Source organism: Dermacentor andersoni, chromosome 4, assembly GCF_023375885.2.
Source record: "Dermacentor andersoni chromosome 4, qqDerAnde1_hic_scaffold, whole genome shotgun sequence".
In the NCBI taxonomy this organism is placed as follows: domain Eukaryota; kingdom Metazoa; phylum Arthropoda; class Arachnida; order Ixodida; family Ixodidae; genus Dermacentor; species Dermacentor andersoni.
The window spans coordinates 224182557-224204545 of NC_092817.1; the positions used below are offsets into that span (position 1 = coordinate 224182557).

Consider the following 21989-nt stretch of genomic DNA (forward strand, 5'->3'; position numbering starts at 1 on the left):
TCCACCTGGCCTTCCACCACCTAGAATGAGTGGTCATGGTAAGTGGGAGGACATGCTTCATTGTGAGACAGACCACATATATGTTTTCATTAGATTTCACTACATATCATTACATTTCACTATTTTTCATTAGATTTCACATGTGTTCTCATTAGATTCACATTCACCAATTGCGCTGTGCCCTCGTAAACTCAACGATGCAAAGCTATTTACGCAGCACCGAGTATTGCCTGGTACTTCTGCATCAACGATAAACGAATATTTCTAAGCGTTGCAAACACACCTCATGTGAATATATCGCGATAATCATTTCGTTTGCTTTCTAGCAATCGCTGATGTAATGTTCCACTATCTAAATCGAGAGACGCCACCTTCGAACTTTACACGAGCAGCACATGCAGGTGCTGCTCAAGCACTCGGGCCGCGCCCTCCAGCACCTCCACCTGCCCATCCCCCTCCGGGAATCAGTCCTCCCGGTAAGCGGGATGACATGCTTCATTCTGACGCTAAATCAAGTTGCTGTATTGCTCATTAGTTTCACATTGACAAATTCTGCAACACCCACGAAACCTCAACGATGTGAATCTATTTACGCTCGAAAGAGTATTGCCTGGTATTTGTGCATCAATGGTCAAAGCATTTTTCTAAGAATTTAAAACACACTGCATTTCAGTATATCGCTATAATCGTTTCGTTTGCGCTCTAGCAATCGCTCATGTAATGTTCCACTATCTAAATTAAGAGACATCACTTTAGAACTTTATACGAGTTTCACATGCAGCTGCTGCTGCAGTGGTTGGGCCACCCCGTCAAGCACCTCCACCTGGACTTCCCCCGCCTGGAATCAGGCCTGCCGGTAAGCTGGATGGCATGCTTCAATGTGACGCAGACCTCATGCGTGCTTTACATCAAGTTCCTGTATTTATCATTAGATTCATGTTGACAAATTGCACAGCACTCTTGTAAACTCAACGATACGAATCGATTTCTGCACGAAAGCGTATTGTGTATCAGCGTGTATTGTGTATCTACGTGAAAGTGTATTTCTGTATCAGCGGTAAAGGCATATTTTTGAGAATTGCCAAGACACCGCCTTTCAATATATCGCGATAATCATTTCATTTGCGTTCTAAGGATCGCTGATGTAGTGCCCCACCTTCTAAATCAAGAGACGTGACCTTCGAACTTTATACAAACTTCATATGCAGGTGGTGCTGCCATAGTCAGGCCACCCCATCCGGGACTTCCACCTGGCTTTCCACCACCTGGAATGAGTGGTCCTGGTAAGCGGGAATGCATTCTTCATTGTGACGCAGACCACATGTGTGCTTTACATCAAGTTGCTGTATTGCTCATCAGATTCACGTTGACCAATTGTACAGAACCCTTGTAAATTCAACGATACGAAGCTATTTACGCGCGAAATACTTTTGTTTGGCATTTCTGTATCAACGATAAAAGCATAGTTCTAAGAATTGCCAAGACACGGCCTTGCAAAATATCGCGATAATCGTTTCTTTTGCGTTCTAAGAATCGCTCATGTATTACTCCACCGTCTAAATCAATAGATAACCTTCGAAACTCATACAAACATCATATACAGGTGGTGCTGCAGTAGTCGGGCAGCCCCGTGCAGCTCCTCCACCTGGCCTTCGGCCGCCTGGAATCAGTCGTCCCGGTAAGCGTGGTGTCATGGCAAATTGTGACGGAGACCACGTGTGTGGTTTACGTGAACTTACTGTGTTGCTCATTACATTGGCATTGACGAATTGCGCTACGCCCTTGTAAACTCAACGATGCGAAGCTATTTACTTACCAAAAAGTACTGTCTTGATTTTATGTATCAAAGGTAAAGGCAAATTTCTGAGAATTGCAAGGACAACGCCTTTCAATATATCGCGATAATCCTTTCGTTTGGGTTCTAAGATTCACTGATGTACTGATCCACCATGTAAAAAAAGAAATATCCCCTTGGAACATTATACGAGCCTCACATGCAGATGGTGCTGCAGCAGTCAGGCCGCCTCATCCAGCACCGCCACCTGGCCGTCCACCAGGTGGAATGAGTGGACCCGGTAAGCGGGCTGGCATGGTTCATTGTGACGCAGACCACAGGTGTGCTTTACATCAACTTGCTCTATTGCTAATTACATTCGCATTGACCAATTGTGCTACGCCCTTTTAAACACAATGATGCGACGCTATTTATGCAGCAGAAAGTAGTCTTGCATTTCTGTATCAACTGTAAACGCATATTTTTTAAGAATTGCAAAGGCACCGCCTTTCAATATATCGCGATAATCGTTTCAGGTACTGATTCTAGGTTCTAGGAATCGCTCATGTACAGGTTCACCATCTAAAGTGGGCTTGGCAGCAGCACTTAAGGCGCAATGCTCAAGATCCCCTTTTCCTTCATTGCGCAGGTTTTGACCCTCTTGCTGCACGCACAACCGTTATCTCTCGGTGAGGGATTCTCCCGATCTCCTTCTTACAAAGCGAATGACGTGGGCTACGAGCATCCAGCACGAGCTCATCTTTGCTTGATCAACAACCTCTTCATGACTTCCGGCAACGTGTCTGCGCCTGCGCTATCAACAGTAACGTCACACCACGGGGACACCATGGTCTATACAAGAAGCTTCCCATCGCCGCTTGCAACCAGTGGACTTGGCAGTAGCACCTCGAGCCCAATGCTCAAGAACCCAATTTGTTTTATTGCACAGGTTTTCACCCTCTTGCTGCACGCACAACCGTTTTATCTCTGTGAGGGATTCTCCCGATCTGCTTCTTAACAAGCGAATGACGTGGGCTACGAGCATCCAGCACGAGCTCATCTTTGCTTGATCAACGACCTCTTCATGACTTCCGGCAACGTGTCTGTGCCTGCGCTATCAACAGTAACGTCACATCAACGGGACACCATGGTCTATACACGAAGCTTCCCATCGCCGCTTGCAACCAGTGGACTTGGCAGCAGCACATCGGGCCCAACGCTCAAGAACCCATTTTGTTTCATTCCACACGTTACGACGCTCTTGGTGCCCACACAACCGTTTTATCTCGGTGAGGGATTCTCTCGATCTCCTTCTTACCAAGGAAATGGCATTGGCTTCGAGCACCCAGCAGGAGCTGATCTTTGCGTGATCAACGACCTCATCATGACTTCCGTCAACGTGTCTGCGCCTGCGCTGTCAACAGTAACGTCACATCACGGGGACACTGTGGCCTTTAAAAGAAGCTTCCCATCGCCGCTTGCAACCAGTCGGCTGGGCAGCAGCACCTCAGGCACAATGCTCAAGAACCAATCTTGCTTCATTGCGCACTACTTATCTGCCTACTGCTATCAGAGCGACAACCTCTTTTTGTTGCTGCTGCCCAGCCAATTACGTATAAAGAGTGTTTGTGCATACCTTTTTTTCCCAAGACGATCTTTTAAAATGCGGTGATATTGAATTAAATCCTGGCCCAAACATGCCTGAAAGCGATATGCTCCAGCAGGTCCTACTTTGTTAAAATTCTCTGACGTCATCTGTCAATGACAGTCTTGCAAAACAGGGCTCTTTTGAGGAAGAAATAGTTGTTTGACCGAGATAATAAAAAACTTTGTTAGACATGGTGGCAACTCATCATCATCAGCCTCATTACGCCCACTGCAGGGCAAAAGCCTCTCCCATACTTCTCCAACAACCCCGGTTATGTACTAATTGTGGCCATGTCGTCACTGCAAACTTCTTAGTCTCATCCGCCCACCTTGCCGCCCCCTGCTACGCTTCCCTTCCCTTGGAATCCAGTCCGTAACCCTTAGTGACCATCTGTTATCTTCCCTCCTCATTACGTGTCCTGCCCATGCCCAATTCTTTTTCTTGATTTGAACTAAGATATCATTAGCTTGCGTTTGTTCCCTCACCCAATCTGCTATTTTCTTATGCCTTAACGTTACACCCATCATTCTTCTTTCCATAGCTCGTTGCGTCGTCCTAAAAACCCTTTTCGTAAGCCTCCAGGTTTCTGCCCCATAAGTGAGTACTGGTAAGACACAGCTATTATACCCTTTTCTCTTGAGGGATAATGCCAACCTGCAGTTCATGATCTGAGAATGCCTGCCAAACGCACCCCAGCCCATTCTTATTCTTCTGATTATTTCCGTCTCATGATCCGGGTCCACCGTCACTACCTGCCCTAAGTAGATGTATTTCCTTACCATTTGCAGTGCCTAGGTACCTATTGTAAATTGCTGTTCTCTTCCGAGATTGTTAAACATTACTTTAGTTTTCTGCAGATTAGTTTTTAGACCCACTCTTCTGCTTTGCCTCTCCAGGTCAGTGAGCATGCATTGCAATTGGTCCCCTGAGTTACTAAGCAAGGCAGTATCATCAGCGAATCGCAAGTTACTAAAGTATTCTCCATTAACTTTTATCCCCAATTCTTCCCAATCCAGGTCTCTGAATACATCCTGCGAACACGCTGTGAATAGCATCGGAGAGACCGTATCTCCCTGCCTGACGCCCTTCTTTATTCAGATATTGTTGCTTTCTTTGTGGAGGACTGCGGTGGCTGTGGAACCGCTATAGATATCTTTCAGTATTTTTACATACGGCTCGTCTACAGCTTGATTCCCTAATGCCTCGATGACTGATGAGGTTTCGACAGAAGCAAACGCTTTCTCGTAATCAATGAAAGCTATACAAAAGGGCTGGTTATATTCGGCACATTTCTCTGTCACATGATTGATAGTGTGAATATGGTCTATTGTTGAGTAGCCTTTACGGAATCCTGCCTGGTCCTTTGCTTGACAGATGCCTAAGGTGTTCCTGATTCTATTTGCGATTACCTTAGTGAATAGTTTGTAGGCAACTGACAGTGAGCTGATCGGTCTATAATTTTTCAAGTCTTTGGCGTCCCCTTTCTTATGGATTAGGATCATGTTAGCGTTCTTCCAAGATTCCGGTACGCTCGAGGTCATGAGGCACTGCGTATACAGGGTGGCCAGTTTCTCTAGAACAATCTGCCCACCATCCTTCAACAAATCTGCTGTTACCTCATCCTCCCCAGCTACCTTCCCCCTTTGCATAGCTCCCAAGGCTTCCTTTACTTCTTCCGGCGTTACCTGTGGGATTTCGAATTCCTCTAGACTATTCTCTCTTCCATTATCGTCGTGGGTGCCACTGGTACTGCATAAATCTCCATAGAATTCAACTGTGGCAACTATGAACACCGAAAAGCAGAAGTAGGGCATATGAGGTAAACTATTAATAAACTAGAAGCCACTGTATCACACCTGTTAACTAAAACTGACGACTTGAAAAATAGAAGCCGTAAGAATAGCTTACTTCTTTACGGCATAAAATAACAGGAAAGGGAAACACAGACGCAAGTTATGGACAAAATAACAAAGGACGTCCTTAGCGAAAAACTTGAAGTTGCGATAAAGAGCATGCAAAGATCCCACCGGATAGGTAGGAAATTAAACAGGAAAATTCCTGTCATCATAAATCTATACGGCTGCCGAGAAAAGACTTTAATAATGAAGGAATGCCGAACTTGAAAGGTTCATTATATTCACTCAGCGAATACTTCTCGAACAGAATTTGCGATGTAAGAAAGAAATTATGGGAAAGCTCTTCACAGCAAAAGAATAATGGCGCTAAAGTTGAGCTGGTTTTTCATAAGTTAAGCTTTAGCGGTGATGTTTGGCTGGGATAATGCAAAAAACAAACCATATAAAATCCCGAAGAACCATAAATGACACCCAAATGACACCAGTTCTGCATTCAAAATCTTAAACATAAACTGTCGTAGCGTCGTCAACAAAGCTGTAAAACTTCATTGCATGCTGTTCTCGCATCACACAGACGTTGCCATGCTTAAGGAGACGTGGTTGAGCAGTGTAATATTTGACAGTGAGTTTGTTTCTAAGGGCTATAAAGTCTTTCGGGGTGACCGCGACAGAAGAGGTGGAGGAGTGGCCATATTGTACATCAATACAACTTTTTAGTATGCCCGGCCCGCAAGATATTGAAGCTGTCTTTTGCAAAGCATACATCAACAAGGTCCGCTTCATCCTTGGCGTTTTTTATTGGCCTCCAAACTCTTCTGTTGTGGTACTTGAAAACATAAGGGAATATATGCACTGCCATGTAAAATCGCATGACAGAATACTACTGGCAGGGGACTTTAATTTACCAAACATTGATTGGCACACCTTTTCATTGCATTCTGCTCACAGTGTTGATAACACAATCTTGGATAATGTATTCACGTTTGACTTCCTGCAAATGGTAAATGATTTCACGGGAGTACAGGGAGCCGTAGGCTCAATTCTAGACTTATTTTTTTGTAAGTGGCGCCATACAAAATGCGATAACCTGTGAAGTAAGAAACATGATTTCTGATCACAAAGCTGTCCTGTTAAGCTCGTCAAATGCCTACTCTGATCGCAAAAAACAGTGTTCATTTGTTTCCCATTTTTTTCTCGTTGTGAGGATGAATCTATTCTCGATATTCTTGCATTCTACTTCGATGACTTCAGAAACAGCACTTGCAATATAAATGGCTTATGGTTTCCTTTAGGGGAATCGTCCCCGAATGTATCCATCGTTTTGTTCCCAAAATTGCAAAATCTTCTCTGCAACGTAACCAATGGATTTCTCGTGGGACGTTACGCTTACAGCGAAAGCTTAAAAGGTTAAAAACGAAATCAAGAAAAAGTGTAACCTTAAAATCTATTGTAGAAGCCACTTCATTTTCCCTCGCCGTGATCACCCCTGCAAAGTCAAACGCCCAGCTTGCCACTCGGCCCATGACGTACAATCATTCATCCCCAAAACCATAGCTGACTGGAATAACCTACCATCTGATATTGCCACTGAAGTTAACACCAATCAATTTCATCAAATGCTGTGGACTCATATCAGAATTTCACGTCTCTGTGCGTCTTTGGTGTTAGCTATTTTTTTTTCAGGGCTAATTTGATACCTTTGCCTCTTGTTTGACATCGTATTGCAGTTTTTCCTCTTTTTGTGTTATCCTTGAACCCCCGGTGGTTCAATTTTCCCAGTTCATTCTTATCTTTATTCGAACTTTAATCCACTTCCAATATTGGCGTATGCGTATTTTGTGGTGTTCTTACTATGTTTGCTGAATTGTTTATTCTTACTTTTTTTTCCGTGTGCCCCCCCTACGTAATACCCTCTCCTAGAGGGCCTTTAGAGTATTTGAATAAATAAATAAATAACAACTAAAACAAAGTAATATGCGACAACGAAAAATATTATTCTGCCAGCGGCGTTTTAATTTGCTATTGAAGGTTGATACTAAAAAAGTCACCAGGACCAGATAATATACCAAACGCGCTTTTAAAGCCTTATGCGGAATGGTGTGCTAAATACCTGTATGCCATATTCACCAGATCTTTACGCGATGGTTCCCTACCAGATGACTGGAGGACGGCCGAAATCAACCTTTACATAAATTGGGGAAAAAAGCATACATAGAGAAGTACCGACTAGTATCTCTTACATCTACATCATGCAAAATTTTAGAGCATATAATCCATAAACTTATATTAGGTTTCTTAGACGTGAACAAGGTACTTACAGATGTCGAACATTGTTTGAGACATAGGTTTTCTACAAGTACTCATTTAGTTGAGACGGTTCACGATCTCGCACAGGCGATTAATGAAGGGAAGCAAACACATATTGTGCTCACGAATTTTCGTAAACTATTGGACAAGGTGTCACATAACAAGTTGTCCATAAATTAGGGTATTATATAAAAAATGAACAGATACTTACTTGGATCAGAGCCTACCTTACTAACAGACACCAATTCCTCACCTTAGACAACACTTGTTCTAACAATGCAGCGGTTGCGTCTAGGGTCCCCCAGACATCCCTTTTGGGACAACTTTTATTTCTATTATTTATTAATGACATAGTCGCAGAACTTTCAGTTTCCGTGAATCTTTATGCAGATGGCTGTATGTTGTATGAAAAGATATGTTCTGATGATGATGATGATCATCATCATCATCAGCCTAGTTACGCCACTGCAGGGCAAAGCCCTCTCCCATACTTCTCCAACTACCCCGTACATGTGCTAATTGTGGTCATGTTGTCCCTGCAAACATCTTAATCTCATCCACCCACCTGACTTTCTGCCGCCCCCAGCTACGCTTCCCTTCCTTTGCAATCCAGTCCGTAACCCTTAATGACAATCCGTTATCTTCCATCCTAATTACATGTCCTGCCCATGCCCATTTCTTTTTCTTGATTTCAAGTAAGATGTCATTAACTCGCGTTTATTCCTTCGCCCAATCTGCTCTTTTTTTTCCCTTAACGCTACACCCATCCTTATTTCCATAGTTGATGATCAGGTGCGTCTAAATAATGACTTGGCAACGTTCATTGCTTGGTGCGAACAATGACAAATATCTATTAATTTTGAAAAAAACTGTTTTTGTCAGAAGCACACATAAGAAACAACCTCTTCAATTTGCATATAATGTTGAAAACGTATTTCTATCAGAGGTAAGAGAGTACGAATATTTAAGCCTATCGATAACCAATGAGCTTTCCTGGACAAAGCACATAGATACTGTTAATGCAAAATATTTGCGTAAATTGTTTTTTTGAGGAGCTCACTGAAATCATCTGCGGCTAGTGTTCGTTTACTGGCGTACAATTCCTACGCTCGTCCGTTGTTGGAACATGCCGTACATATTTGGGACCCATCCATATTTAGAAACTGGAACGTGTACAGCATAAGGTAGTTAGGTTTATTTTCAATTTAAACGACAATGTCTGTTAGTGAGCTCGTAAAAAGCAGTGTATTACCCTCGGTGAATGTGTGCAACCGTATCTGCAGATTAAAGTTCCTCTTTCAACTTGTAAACGGTCATTATAACGTTAATACTTCCAAGTAATTTACTTAGACATCAAGTAAGAGACGAAGGCACGCTTTATCAATAACCCCCATGAACGCACGGTATACTGTTTCAAATATTCCTTTTTTCCTAGGACAATGACAGACTGGAATAATCTTAATTCTAATATTGTTAACCAGAATTCCTTATCAACGTTTGATAAATGCCTGCAATTGTTATGAATTTATACGCGTTATTTGCTTCTATGTTATGTATTCTTCATCAATGTTTGAAAAGTGCCTGCATACCTGCTTAATTTTGTATGTGTTTACATGCTCGCATATTTCTATGTATACGCACCCTAATATGACCTGATTTTAGATCGCAGTATCTATAAATAGATAAATAAATAAATAAATAAATAAATCAAGAGACATCACCATAGATCTTTGTACGAGTTTAAATGCAGGTGGTGCTGCAGTAGTCCGGCCGCCCCGTCCAGCACCTCCACAAGGCCTTCGGCCGCCTGGAATCAGTCGTTCCGGATTTCGGCATGCCATGCTTGATTGTAACGCCTTCCACATGTGTGCTTTACATCAAGTTGCTGTATTGCCCATTAGATTCACATTGACCAAATGCGCAGCACCCTTGTAATGTCAACGATACGAAGCTGCGTACGCACGAAAGAGTCTTGTCTGGTAATTCTGCATCAACAATAAAAGCATATTTGTAAAAATTGCAAGAACACCGCTGCTGAATATATCGCGATAATCGTTTCGTTTGTGTTGTAAGAACCGCTGATGTACTGCTTCACCATCTAAATCAAAAGACATCACCTCCGAACTTTATACGGGCTTCACATGCAGGTGCTGCTGCAGCATTCGGGCCGCCCCGTACAGCACCACCACCTGGCCTTCCACCATCTGGAATTAGTCGTCCCGGTAAGCGGGGTAACATGGTTCATGGTGACGCAGCCTTCACGTGTGCTTTACATCAAGTTGTTGTATTTCTTATTACATTGGCATTGACCAATTGCGCTAACCACTGGAAACTCAGCGATGCGAAGCTATTTACGCAGCAAAAATAATGTTCTTGCATTCCTGTATCAAAGATAAAGGCGTATTTCTAATTGCAAAGACACCGCCTTTCATTATATCGCGATAATTGTTTCGTTTGGGTACCAACAATTGCTGATGTAATGTTCCACCATCTTGTTCAAGAGACTTAGATTCCTCGAGTGGCTGCAGATGCATTCCATATCCACAAAAACTCACCTGTCTCTCTCAGCGAACATCTTTCCTTTTGCACAGCGCTTACCTGGATTTTTTCAATTCTCCTATCTAAAGCAGGCAGCAGTTTTGCTCACCGTTTTTTTAGTTTTTTCTCTTTACTTATGTTTACCACGTTCGCGTGAAAAAACAGGCGTGACACTTGTGCATGGCTCACTTGATAAGATCGGAGGGTGTGTCGATTAACATAAACAGTTGGAAGTAACGCCTCTCCGCGTCCTTCGAGTCTTCTTTACGTGTATGTGAATTTCTGGCGCTGTTTTTCGAATACGCGTGTCAGACCAACTATCAAGGTCCCTCTAATCAAGAGACATCACCTTCGAACTTTATACGAGCTTCACTTACAGGCTTTGCTCAAGTACTCGGTCCGCCCCATCCAGAACCTCCACGTGGCCTTCCACCACCTGGAATTGGTCGTCCCGGTAGGCCAGATCGGATGCTTCATTGTGACGCCGACCACATGTGTACTTTACATCAACTAGCTGTATTCCTCTTTACATTTGCAAACCCACATTGCATTTACATTGCAATGTGGGTTTGTTGGTAATGCGTTTTCAAGGGGTGTATGGTACCGCAAATGAAATACAGTAAAAAACAAGATATATAAGGACACAGCGCTGTGTGCATCCTTGTGTGTCTTCCTTTGTCCTGTCTTTTATTCGCGCTACCGTACACGCCTAGATGATGCGAAGCTATTTAGGCAGCAAAAAGTACTGCTTGCATTTCTCTATCAATGATAAAGTCATATTTCTAAGCATTGCAATCACATCGCCTTTCATTATATCGCGATAATCGCTTCGCTTCCGTTCCTAGAGTCGCTGATGTACTGCTCCCCAATCTAAATCAAAAGAAATCTCCTTAGACTCTTCTACAAGCTTCATTTGCACGGTGCTGCCGCAGTTAAGCCATCCCAACCAGCACCTCCACCTGGCTTTCCACCACCTCGAATGAGTGGTCTCGCTAAGCGAGATGGCATGCTTCGTTCTGACGCAAACCACATGTGTACTTAACATGAATTTGCTGTATTGCTCATTACATCCGTATTGACCAATTGGGCTACGCCCTTCTAAACTCAATGACGCGAAGCTATTTACGCAGCAATGCATTTTTTTTATCAACGATAAAGGCATATTTCCAAGAATTGCAAGAACACCGCCATTCAATATATCGCGATAATGGATTCGTTGGCGTTCTAACAATCGCTCATGTAATGTTCCACTATCTAAATCAAGAAACACCACCTTCCAGATTGATACGAGCTTCATATGCAGGTGGGGCTGCCGCTTTTGGACCACCCCGTCCAGCACCTCCACCTGGCCTTCCACTGTCTGGAATGAGTGGTCCCGGTAAGCGAGATGGCATGCTTCGTTCTGACGCAAACCACGTGTGTGCTTTACATGAACTTGCTGTATTGCTCAGTAGATTCACAACGACGAATTGCACAGCGCCCTCTTAACCTTACAATGCGAAGCTCTTTACGCACGAAAAAGTATTGTCTGGTATTTCTGTATAAATGGTAAAGGCATATTACTAATAATTACAAATACAGCAGCTTTCAATATATAGCGATAATCGTTTCGGTTGCGTACTAGGAATTGCTGATGATCTCCTCAACCATCTAAATCAAGAGGCATCACCTCCGAATTTTACACGAGCTTCACCTGCAGGTGGTGCTGAACTAGTCGGTCCACCTCGTCCAGCACCTCCACCTGGCCTTCCGCCACCTAGAATGAGGGGTCCCGGTGAGCGGGATGGCATGCTTCATTGTGACGAAGACCACATGTGTACTTTACATCAACTTCCCGTACTGCTCTTTACATTTGCATTGACCAGTTACGCTACGCCCATTTAAACTCAACGATGCGAAGCTCTTTACGTAGCAAACATTAGTGTTGCATTTTCGTATCAACGATAAATGTATATTTGAAGAATTTCAAACACACCGCCTTTGAATATATCACAATAATCGTTTCGTTTGCGTTCTAACAATCACTGATGTTTTCCCTCACCATCTAAATCAAGAGACATCACCTCCTAACGTTATACGAGCTTCACTTGCAGGTGGTGCTGAAGTAGTTGGTCCACCCCGTATAGCACCTGCACCAGGCCTTCCCCCATCTAAAATAAGTGGTCCCGATAAGCGGGATGGCATCGTTCATTGTATCAATGACTGCATGTGCACTTGAGATCAACTTGCTGTATTGCTCGTTACATTCGCATTGACCAATTGCGCTACGCCCTTGTAAACTGAACGACGCGAAGCTATTTACGAAATAAAGTACAATCTTGCATTTCTGTGTCAACTATGAAGGCATATTTCCAAGAATCGGAAAGGCACCGCCTTTCAATATATCGCGATAATCGTTTCGTTCGCGTTCTAACAATCGCTCATGTAACGTTCCACTATCTAAATAAAAAAACTACCTTCCAAATTTATACGAACTTCAAATGCAGGTGGTGCCGCCGCAGTTAGGCCACCGCATCCAGCGCCTCCACCTGGCCTTCCAGCGCCTGGAATGAGTGGTCCTGGTAAGCGGTATGGCATGCTTCATTCTAACGCAAACCACATGTGTCCTTTAGATAAGCTTCCTGTATTGCTGATTAGATTCACATGAGCGAATTGCTAAGCATCCTGTTAACCTAACGTTGAGAAGCCATTTACGCACGAAAGAGTATTGTCTGGTATTTCTGTATCAAGGGTAAAAGCATACTTCTAAGAATAACAAATACACCTCCTTACAGTATGCCCCGATAATCGTTTCGTTTGTGTTCTAGCAATTGCTGATGTAATGTTCCACTATCTAAATTAAGAGACATCACCTCCGAACTTTATACGAGCTTCACTTAGAGGTCGTGCTGAAGTAGTCGGTCCTCCCCATCCAGCACCTCCACCTGGCCTTCCACCACATCTAATGAGTGGTCCCGGTAAGCACGGTGGCATATTTCATTGTGACGCAGGCCACATCCCATTGGACCACGAATATTCTCTGGACGTCCCGATTAGATGCTAACGTCCTAATCCCAGTTAGGACGTCCACTGGATAACATGAGGACATTAATTTCGGGATGGCCTATTTAAGATATCCTTCGGACATCCACAGGATTAAAGTTCTGGGATCTAAACAAGTCCCAAAGCTTTGATCATATGGATGTCCGAAGGATGTTCTCAACGGAATGTCCCATACTGGACAATTGTGGGACCAACACGCAATTGAAGATATGTACTACGTGATCATATCGCAGAGTGTTAAGTCTCTTCCACGGCTGCCCTCAGCGCACCCTCTTCCGAAAATACATGTCAGACAGCAATATCACATATGAAGGTGCCACACTCAGATGAATGCAGCCGCGCGGGCTTCATCTTGAAAGCGATCTGCTTTGAGGGCACAGTCCAGGTGGGCCGACGGCTCATACCTTTGCGTACGCTGTGTTCTCATCGCTCAGTTTGCGTTGGAAGCGATCGACAGACAGCACGAGTGCCACTTAATTCGCTCGCTGCTGCTGCTGCAGCGATTGCTCACGCCTGCGTTTTGATAGCGTGGGTCCGCGGTTATCGAGTTAGAAGTGTTCATGTTTGCCTGTGCGCGCTGACATCATGCTAGGTAATTTAGATAGTAAGTCAATGTTTGCAACGGCGCTTTCTACTCGCGGCTGATGCGTATGGCGCGGCCACGCGATCCGTCTTGAATACTATCTGCAATGCGGACAGTAGGCGTCAAGGCGAGCTGAAGGCCGATGGCGTCGCATGTGCTATTAGCACATACACGCATGCGCGTCACCCGCGTTCACGAAGTGAAACGTCACTGTAACTGTTTATCTTTCTTTTTTTTTTTTTTTGCTTGCGTCAGCACCGTGACATTCGTCGTGCTGCTCACCGCGATTCGCGATTACAAAGAGCGAACTGAGAGGGCGAGCAGCGAGGAGGGCGGGGTGCTTGAGGCCTCACTTGACTATCCGCGCCTCGCCACCTACGTGCCCCTCTCCCCTCGATATGCGCCTCGCACTCTTTGCAGCCACGTGTTGAGCCACGTGACCCGGCGGACCCGGCGCCTATAGTTGGTTCCTTATTCTGTGCCTATATGTGCAGCATTGTAGCTTCTGTAGTTTGTCATAGGTTTGCTGCTGCGTACGTTGGCCTCGAACAGGTGTTCTGTGGTGCCGTTCTGTGGCGTGCGAAGAGCGCTCTTGCAAAGATGTGAGTATTCCTTTGTTACCTTCATCCGAATAAGGTTCGATTTTCGATAATGGACATACCGTCGCCATTGGGCGTGTTAAGAGTTTGCGCGCGCTTGGTATAGTTTCCATATTGTCTTTTGTTTAGTGACGCCCGCGCCACGCGTTTCGGCGCGTAGTGTATTTATTCGATGTCGCGTTCTGTAGAACTGTACGTCTCCGAAAAAGCGTGTCGAGAGGCGAAGAAATCTTTGGCGCTTCTTGAGTGCTCAAGCGAGCACCCGTTGCAGGATCAACGTCCGCAAGAACAGCCGCCGAAGCAAGTAGCCGGAGTTTCCCGCGATGTTCAGAATAGAACTGACGCCGTCATTTGCGATGCAGTGGACAGCGGCGAGTATCGGCGTGCCGATTTTCATGCACGCTCACTAGAAACGTATGCTGTCGACACTGCTTCCTATGCGGTATGTTCAAAGCAGCCCACTTTCTACGAATCCTGTCGACAGGGAGGAGACACACAGTGTTGACAAAGTGATCACGGAAGGCAACTTTCGAGAAAAATTGCGGATGTGGGCTGTTGAACACAATATCAAAAGAAGGGCAGTTACAGTTTTTCTGAAGTTGTTATGAAGCCATCCCTCTTTAGCAGAACTACGCACACCGCGCCAAGCGCAAGAGCAGTGCGTGTTAACACCGTTAGAGCCCTGGGAATATTGCCATTTTGGGCTTAAAGCTGGGCTGCTACGCATACTGTGTCATGTCGAACACCCGCCTTCTGTGATCCCCTTGTCGTTCAACATAGACGGTCTTCCGTTATCGAAAAGTTCGAAAATGCAGTTGTGGCCTATTCAGTGTATTGCCCATGGCTGTGGCGATGGAACACCGTTTCTTGTTGGTGCCTTTGCTGGGCTGTCAAAGCCAGCATCCTCGTGGGAGTTTCTGAGGCCATTCGTTGTAGAGTTACAAGAATTGATTTCGGAAGGTGTTGCTGTAGATGGCAGTGTTGCTCAAGTTAGTGTGAAGGGCATCATTTGTGATGCTCCTGCACGAGCTTTTGTAATGGCAACTAAAGGGCATGGTGGCTATAGTGGCTGCCCAAAATGTACTGTGGAGGGGACTTATATGAACGGAAAAGTTGTGTTTCTTGAAATGGACTGCCCCCTACGTACAAACATTAGTTTCAGAGAGCAACATGATAGTGAACATCACAAAGGAGATTCCATTCTCCTAGATTTGCCAATTGACTGTGTGGATGACGTACCCCTGGACTACATGCACCTTGTGTTGCTAGGTGTAGTTAAGAAGCTTCTGACGTTGTGGACTTCAGGACCACTAGCTGTACGCTTTGGGCCACTCCAACGTCAAATTTTCAATGAAAAGAGCAGCCTTGTGCGAGCTTCTGTTCCCAGTGAGTTTCATCGCAAACCACGAGGTCTTGATGAATTAGACCGCTGGAAGGCTGTTGAATTCAGGCTTTCTCTTTTTTACACTGGCCCATTTATTCTTAAATTTTCTTTGACAGACCGCCTGTACCAGCACTTCCTCGTCCTTCATACCTCTCTCTCGGTACTTGCTAATCCGCAGCTCTGTCGCCAACATGCTGGGTTTGCTGGAGAGCTCCTGCGTTGCTTTGTCAGAGACTTTCATGATTTTTATGGAGATGAACACGTTTCCTTCAATGTGCACTGCCTAATACACCTTTTTGCCGATGTTCAAAGATATGGGCATTTAGATTCCTTTAGTGCATTTCCCTTTGAGAATCATATGCAGACAATCAAGCAACAGCTGCGAAAACATGCAAGGCACTGCAGCAATTGTACAACCGCTCGGTGGAGTCCCAGTCTGAAGCAAACATCGTCCATCCATTGGATGAGAAGCCCGCACTGCTCCATCAACATACACACGGTTTGCTCCTGCCGGGGTGTTGTCCTACTCAGTACAACATGCTATCATTTAGGGAGTTCACTATTTCTCTAAGTGACAAGGACTGCTGCTTTCTGCAAAATGGACATGTTGTTTTGGCTAAAAACATTGCCCACTTGAAGGCCTCAAATGAACCATTGGTCCAGAATTCCTAGTCAACGAAGACTGGTACACCGTACCCTTCAGTTCATCTAAACTTTGCATCTGTGTTGTGTCTTCCCTATCTCATCCTAAAATATGGCATGTACGCAACTTGCAAAAAATGGTGATGTTCCCTTTCGGTAACAAGTATATGGTGTTGCCACAGCTTCATACAGCCTAGAAACCAGACATTGCACCTGTGTAGGAGATTTTAGTCTCATTGTTACTGCAAGTAGCTTCTGTTATACATGGTTAGTGCATTTTGAGTGCTACTGCTATTGTGTGAATGCAGCCATTAATAAGACATGATCGTAAAAAAATTTTAGCATAGTTTTCTTTTCTAGATGGCATATGCAATCGTTGAGTTTTTGGCCCTGCGAGAAGTTGAAGTGGTACCATCAACATGGATAAAAGGGAATCGGTGTGCCTGGCCACCAGAGCACATTAAAGGAGACAAGATTGTCACAATGGTAAAAAAAGCAGCAATGCCGGATGCTTCCTGGAAATGCCTTGAGCTGTCTGTAAAGGGGCTGTTTGGTATGTACCAGTCGCTAGCTGTGGAGTTTTGTGTAAAAATACAAGTACTCACAGGGGGTGTTCTTACATCTCAGGAACCTACGAGTTGGCAAGGAGAAAGCTCAACCGAAGTGAACGGGACTCAGATTTGAACAAAGACTCGGATGTTCCACGGAAGAGATCAAGGAAACCACCTCAGCCATGGTCAGACTCTGATGACTCCGAGGCATCACAAACACCAGCTAAAACGCAACAAAAAGGAGCAGTGCCTGTTCCTAGGAATTTCCCACTGGGTAAACTTTCTCGTCATTCTGTAGGTGGCACAGGGCAGCTCCCCTGTTTGTAATAAATTGTAAGTAGTATAATATTTCGTATATTGATCTCCCAGGATTGGCCTCTGCTGAATGTGGAGAACAATCTGAAGGCTGCAGTGAAAGTAAGAAGCTTCATATTTTTTTCTATTTACTAACAACATACCGGCAACATTTGTTTAAAATATCGCTCCCAGCGCTGTTGGCCAGTACAAGCTGTATCTGCCTGTGTTCAATGCACGTTTTATCTTATTCGTGTACTGCGTCTTTTTTTTTTAACTCTAAGTATGCCAAAATGCCCCAACGAACTTGACATTTTGCTGCCTTAAATTCCTCTCACTTATTTTGTGTGTGTGCATGCAAATAAGACCACGCTGAGAAAAGGAGAGGATCAATTATTATGGGGAGGCATGGTCTGAGCTGGCAGAGTACCCCATCTGTTCTTTCTTCTCTCTCGCTTTACGAAAGAATCTTGGCTATGCCACCGGCCTTTAAGGTGTCTCTCTTTTGTGCTAAGAGCTTATGGTCATGTAGTATAAGAGAATTAAGTAATTAAATCCAATGAAGAAAATTTGCAAAAAGTTATGGCCTTTGTTTATTTTCCTTGGCTACTGTTGGGGTCAAATAAAAGCAAACGTCGGAGTGCGTGGTGGAAGCATAACTTAAGGTATAGTCCGCGCCGTTCAGTCATTGCCATTGACAGACATGCACATCGTTCAACCGCACTGCGTGATGCTGCTACCCATATGCTGCAATACTTTCATGTTTCTTTCATTTGAAAGTGAAAAGAGGTGACTTTGCAGTAATGATGATGTACACACTATAGCAGGTGCATTGCTCTTCACGTTTCATTTGATGCCCATAGCCCGTAATGTTTTGCCGCACCATGCAATAATACCCACCCCGTACTGGGGCATTATAGCTTCTGTTTTCTTCTATATTTCTTTTCTCGCTTTCAAATGATAGAGAACCAGAACAGAAAAAAAATTTCAATATAGGGGGAGCATCATTGTGCAGTATAGCCAAACGGGGGTGTGCCTGTTAAAGGTGATGACTGGACAATGCACACTATACCTTCAGATGTGATTCTGCCGTGTGCTCCGCTGTTCGCGTTTCATTTGGCCTCAGTAGTACAGCAAACCACCATTTGCTGCACCTTGAGGGTCCAGTGTAGATGTTGCTTAATAACAGTACTTGATTGAAGTGGCAAGTAGCAAAAATATAAAGTATAAGCAGACTTTCAAAAAAATTGAGGTTCAGCCGTGCTTGTAGACATACGTACTTGGTATATTTTAAGTGCAGTGACAGAACGTGGACAGGCACATACACACACAAGCACTGACATCAACAAAGGCTTGGTGACTGATAAGCATATAGGCATGAATATGTGCACCTCTTTCTAATAAAGCCTTGTGGAAGTTAGTCTGTGTGTCTACTTGGGCTTGACCCTGTTTTGTCACCACACTTGCCTTATTACATGGCATGATTGCAGATTTTAGTACAGCTGTGAGCAGGTCTTGTTGCTTATGCAGGTGATTTTCAGGAATTGGCATCACTTTGTGAGAAGGACACCTCTTGTGTGGGTAAGTATCTTTTGTCTTCGAGCTTGTTGTCAATGCTTATGTAATGCCAGTGCATGGTTGCAGCTGCATATGTACCATCCCACAGTACACACAAGAAGTTCATTTTTTGTCTTGGCTAGAAGCATTAAATAATATTTAATTGGAGAGGAACACTTCATTATATTTCTATGTTGTAGCTGTGAACTACAGGACCAGAAAGATAGGGAACTGTGCAGTAACTAATCTTGGAGAACAAAGAGATAAATTTTTCTTTAATAATAAACTGTCATGAGCTATTCTAGGTTCTTTGTGATACTTGTTTCCCCTTATTTATCACTTAGAAATGTTCGTTCTGGTTGTCACTATGTATGCAAGCATATTCATTTTAAATGAGTGTATAAGTTATCATTATCAAAATTGTTTAAAGAACACAGCATGTCAGCTGAGTTCACAAGAGGGAAATAAGGCACATCAAGAATTGGGACAGCCAGATGATTGTTACATATTGCATGGGACAAGATTGAAATGTCCTAGAAGAGTTTATAAGTTGTAGTGCTGAAGGCATCATCATACATTTATTCTGCCCTTGATCTATATGCAATCTAAAGCTACTCAGTTTGTTTAAACATATTATTAATTTTTTTGTCACTGACAACGCTTATTGCACCATCATTCAACTCTAGCCTGTCACCTTGCCAGATAATATATGTAAACTTTGTTTAGTATTATATTTTTTGTAAACCAGAATAGTGTTTACAGAATGAACTGACGCAGACACAAAGGGATGACAACACTTTGTAGACCACCTTGTTAAAATCCCTCAGAGAGGGTATTGCAGTAATAATGAAGTGATTCTTAAGTGCCTCTCGAGAAAACATGCTGAAAAGATGTTGACCTCATATGTTTACTTATTATTGGTCATTCACTAGTATTACAATTCATCATTGTATTACAAGTTAAATGTAGAATACATTATGGTAACAAAAAATTGCTTGTGACCCTACATGAAAGCTACGCGAAAATTTGCATTTTCTTCTGGGGCCATCTTGTGCATAGAAGTAAGGACTTTGTATGCTGTGTGTGCATAATTCTCAGAGCAATGTAGTTGAAATTTCTTATTCTAGGTCAAGAACGCTCGTGACCATTTGACTCATCACCCGCGAGAGATCAAGGTAACTCATTGATAACACTTTTGTATATAAGGGAAAATATGGGGGATGATCGTGTAAACCAGTCAAGAGTGAGTAAAATGTTTGTTCTAAAGGAATCTTCCAAAAAGAGGAGTCATTCCAAACTAACAATTATCTAACAAAATTACTTTAAACGGCCGCAAAACATATCTGTTGACAGGTGGTAAAAACGGTAAAATATGTTACACTTTCGTTCTAGAAAGTAAACACCGATTTGGAGACAGTAGGTTTACCAAAAGTCTCTTGTAGACTAAATGGTGCATTGGGAGCTTATGTGAACGGAGCACATGAGACTAGCAATGATTCCTGTAAAGGTATGTTTGGTGGTAAAGAGGGTTGTTTGAGCCTTTGGTTTTGCTCTTTACTGTATTCAAGTTTCCTTTTGTGACATGCATAACATTCATTTTGGATTGGTGCTGCTGTTAGTAAATACCTCACTATTATTCAGTTAAGGTACTTAACGAGGTGCCGCTATATTAATAACATAGTGAAATTATTTTCAATTGTGTACGCGAACAAGATTTCCTAAGGCTGATGCATGCCGTACCACTTGCGTGAAAGAACTTGTTTATTGTATCTTTGTCCTTACATCCTAGTCGAAGGACGCTGAACAGCAGTAAGCTGCAATATTTAATATTTTTAGGTAGCGTTGTTTCTGCTTGGAATGCCAGGCTACAGAACCTAAATTAACACAGAAAGCTGGGTGAGTTGGTGACAACATATTCCTAGGGATGCACAGTGCAACCCGGACGAAGGACAAAAGGAAGTATGCTCGGACGAAAGGAAGCGCACTTGTATCGTCCACTTCCTTTTGTCCTTCGTCTGGGCTGCGCTGACCACCCCTAGGAATATCTACAGAACCTGACACTTTGCGGACAAGTTAGCTTGATGCGGAACACCATTTTTAATATAATGCGTATTGCTGCAGCATTTGGCAATTGCCTTTGTGCCATGAGTTTATTTGATACCCTTCTTGTGTAGCGGATAGTGCAATACTATCTAGCATGTTTTGTTGCATTATGCTTTCGTCTTTCTGTTTGTAGACTTCAAGCAACACGTTCTTAGGCTTCTCAACATCATCCGATTTACATAGCAGCAACATGGAGAGATGCTTAACAAATTATGTGAAGTATTGCCTGCCCATGCAGTGATTACAACGTCGCCACTTATCGACAAGCCATTTGATTCCTTGGATAGGCTGTTAGCTTTCAGTGAGCAGCTTGACAAAGAAAAAGTTGCAGTACTGGTAAGTATCACCATGCATCTTTTAAATTGACATGTGGGCTCCAATAGTCAAAACTTATGGTAGTTCCCGGGAAAATGACCAATTGAAGCAATTCTCTGCTATTATGGTTGTGTGTGTGTGTGTGTGTGTAGTTCAGGTAGTATGCAATGTTTTTTTTTGGATTAGCATAGGAAGTTTTAATACAGTATAAATATCAAAATATCTTATTGTCTGTGCTCAAGAAATACAGAATATTGCGAATTATAGCCATACCATTTTCTACAGTTTTTCCAGTAGTCTGGGCAGTTTATTGTGTATTGGCTAGAACAATTTTACTTGCTGACTCTGAACACGGGTGCATTGCTAAAAGGGTCATGTCTATAGGGTGCGCATCCTAATTGAGGGGGCGCAAGAATTCAAAGATATTTCAGCACTGATAACAGATGAGCTTCTACTTGAGGACCTGCAAAGTACTTTTTGTCAAGATATTCTTTCATGACAAAGTATGCAAGCTGTTCTTTCAGTGGTGTGTAACAAATTCTAGGTTGTAAAAGATTAAGATAACCATGTGTGGTCCACACTGCATTTTCTTCAATTTCCCTGTCATCTTTCAGGTGCGTGAGCTCATGCAACTTGGTGGAAAGAGTGCAAACGCTGCAACCAAGCGCATGTTGGCGCACCTTTTTTCTGACGACCTGGCTTCAAAGTTCTCTTGGGTTGGAAGAAAAAACAAACTCAATTTCTCAAACCTCAAAGCTTCAAGTGCAATCATCGGTAAGCCTGATACTGTGTTTTC

At 43.4% G+C, this 21989-nt stretch overlaps 1 protein-coding gene across 1 annotated transcript; it reads left to right on the forward strand.

Moving 5' to 3' along the window:
* The first annotated feature begins 9726 nt into the window (after nucleotides 1-9726).
* LOC126538342 (uncharacterized) lies at nucleotides 9727-20012 on the forward strand. Its single transcript, XM_050185199.2, has 9 exons — nucleotides 9727-9807; nucleotides 10503-10617; nucleotides 11823-11897; nucleotides 14975-15342; nucleotides 16734-16926; nucleotides 17001-17198; nucleotides 17294-17341; nucleotides 18749-18799; nucleotides 19903-20012. Exons 1-9 carry the CDS (start codon nucleotides 9727-9729, stop codon nucleotides 19917-19919), a joined length of 1146 nt encoding a protein of 381 aa, XP_050041156.2. The 3' UTR covers nucleotides 19920-20012.
* The last annotated feature ends 1977 nt before the right edge of the window (nucleotides 20013-21989 follow it).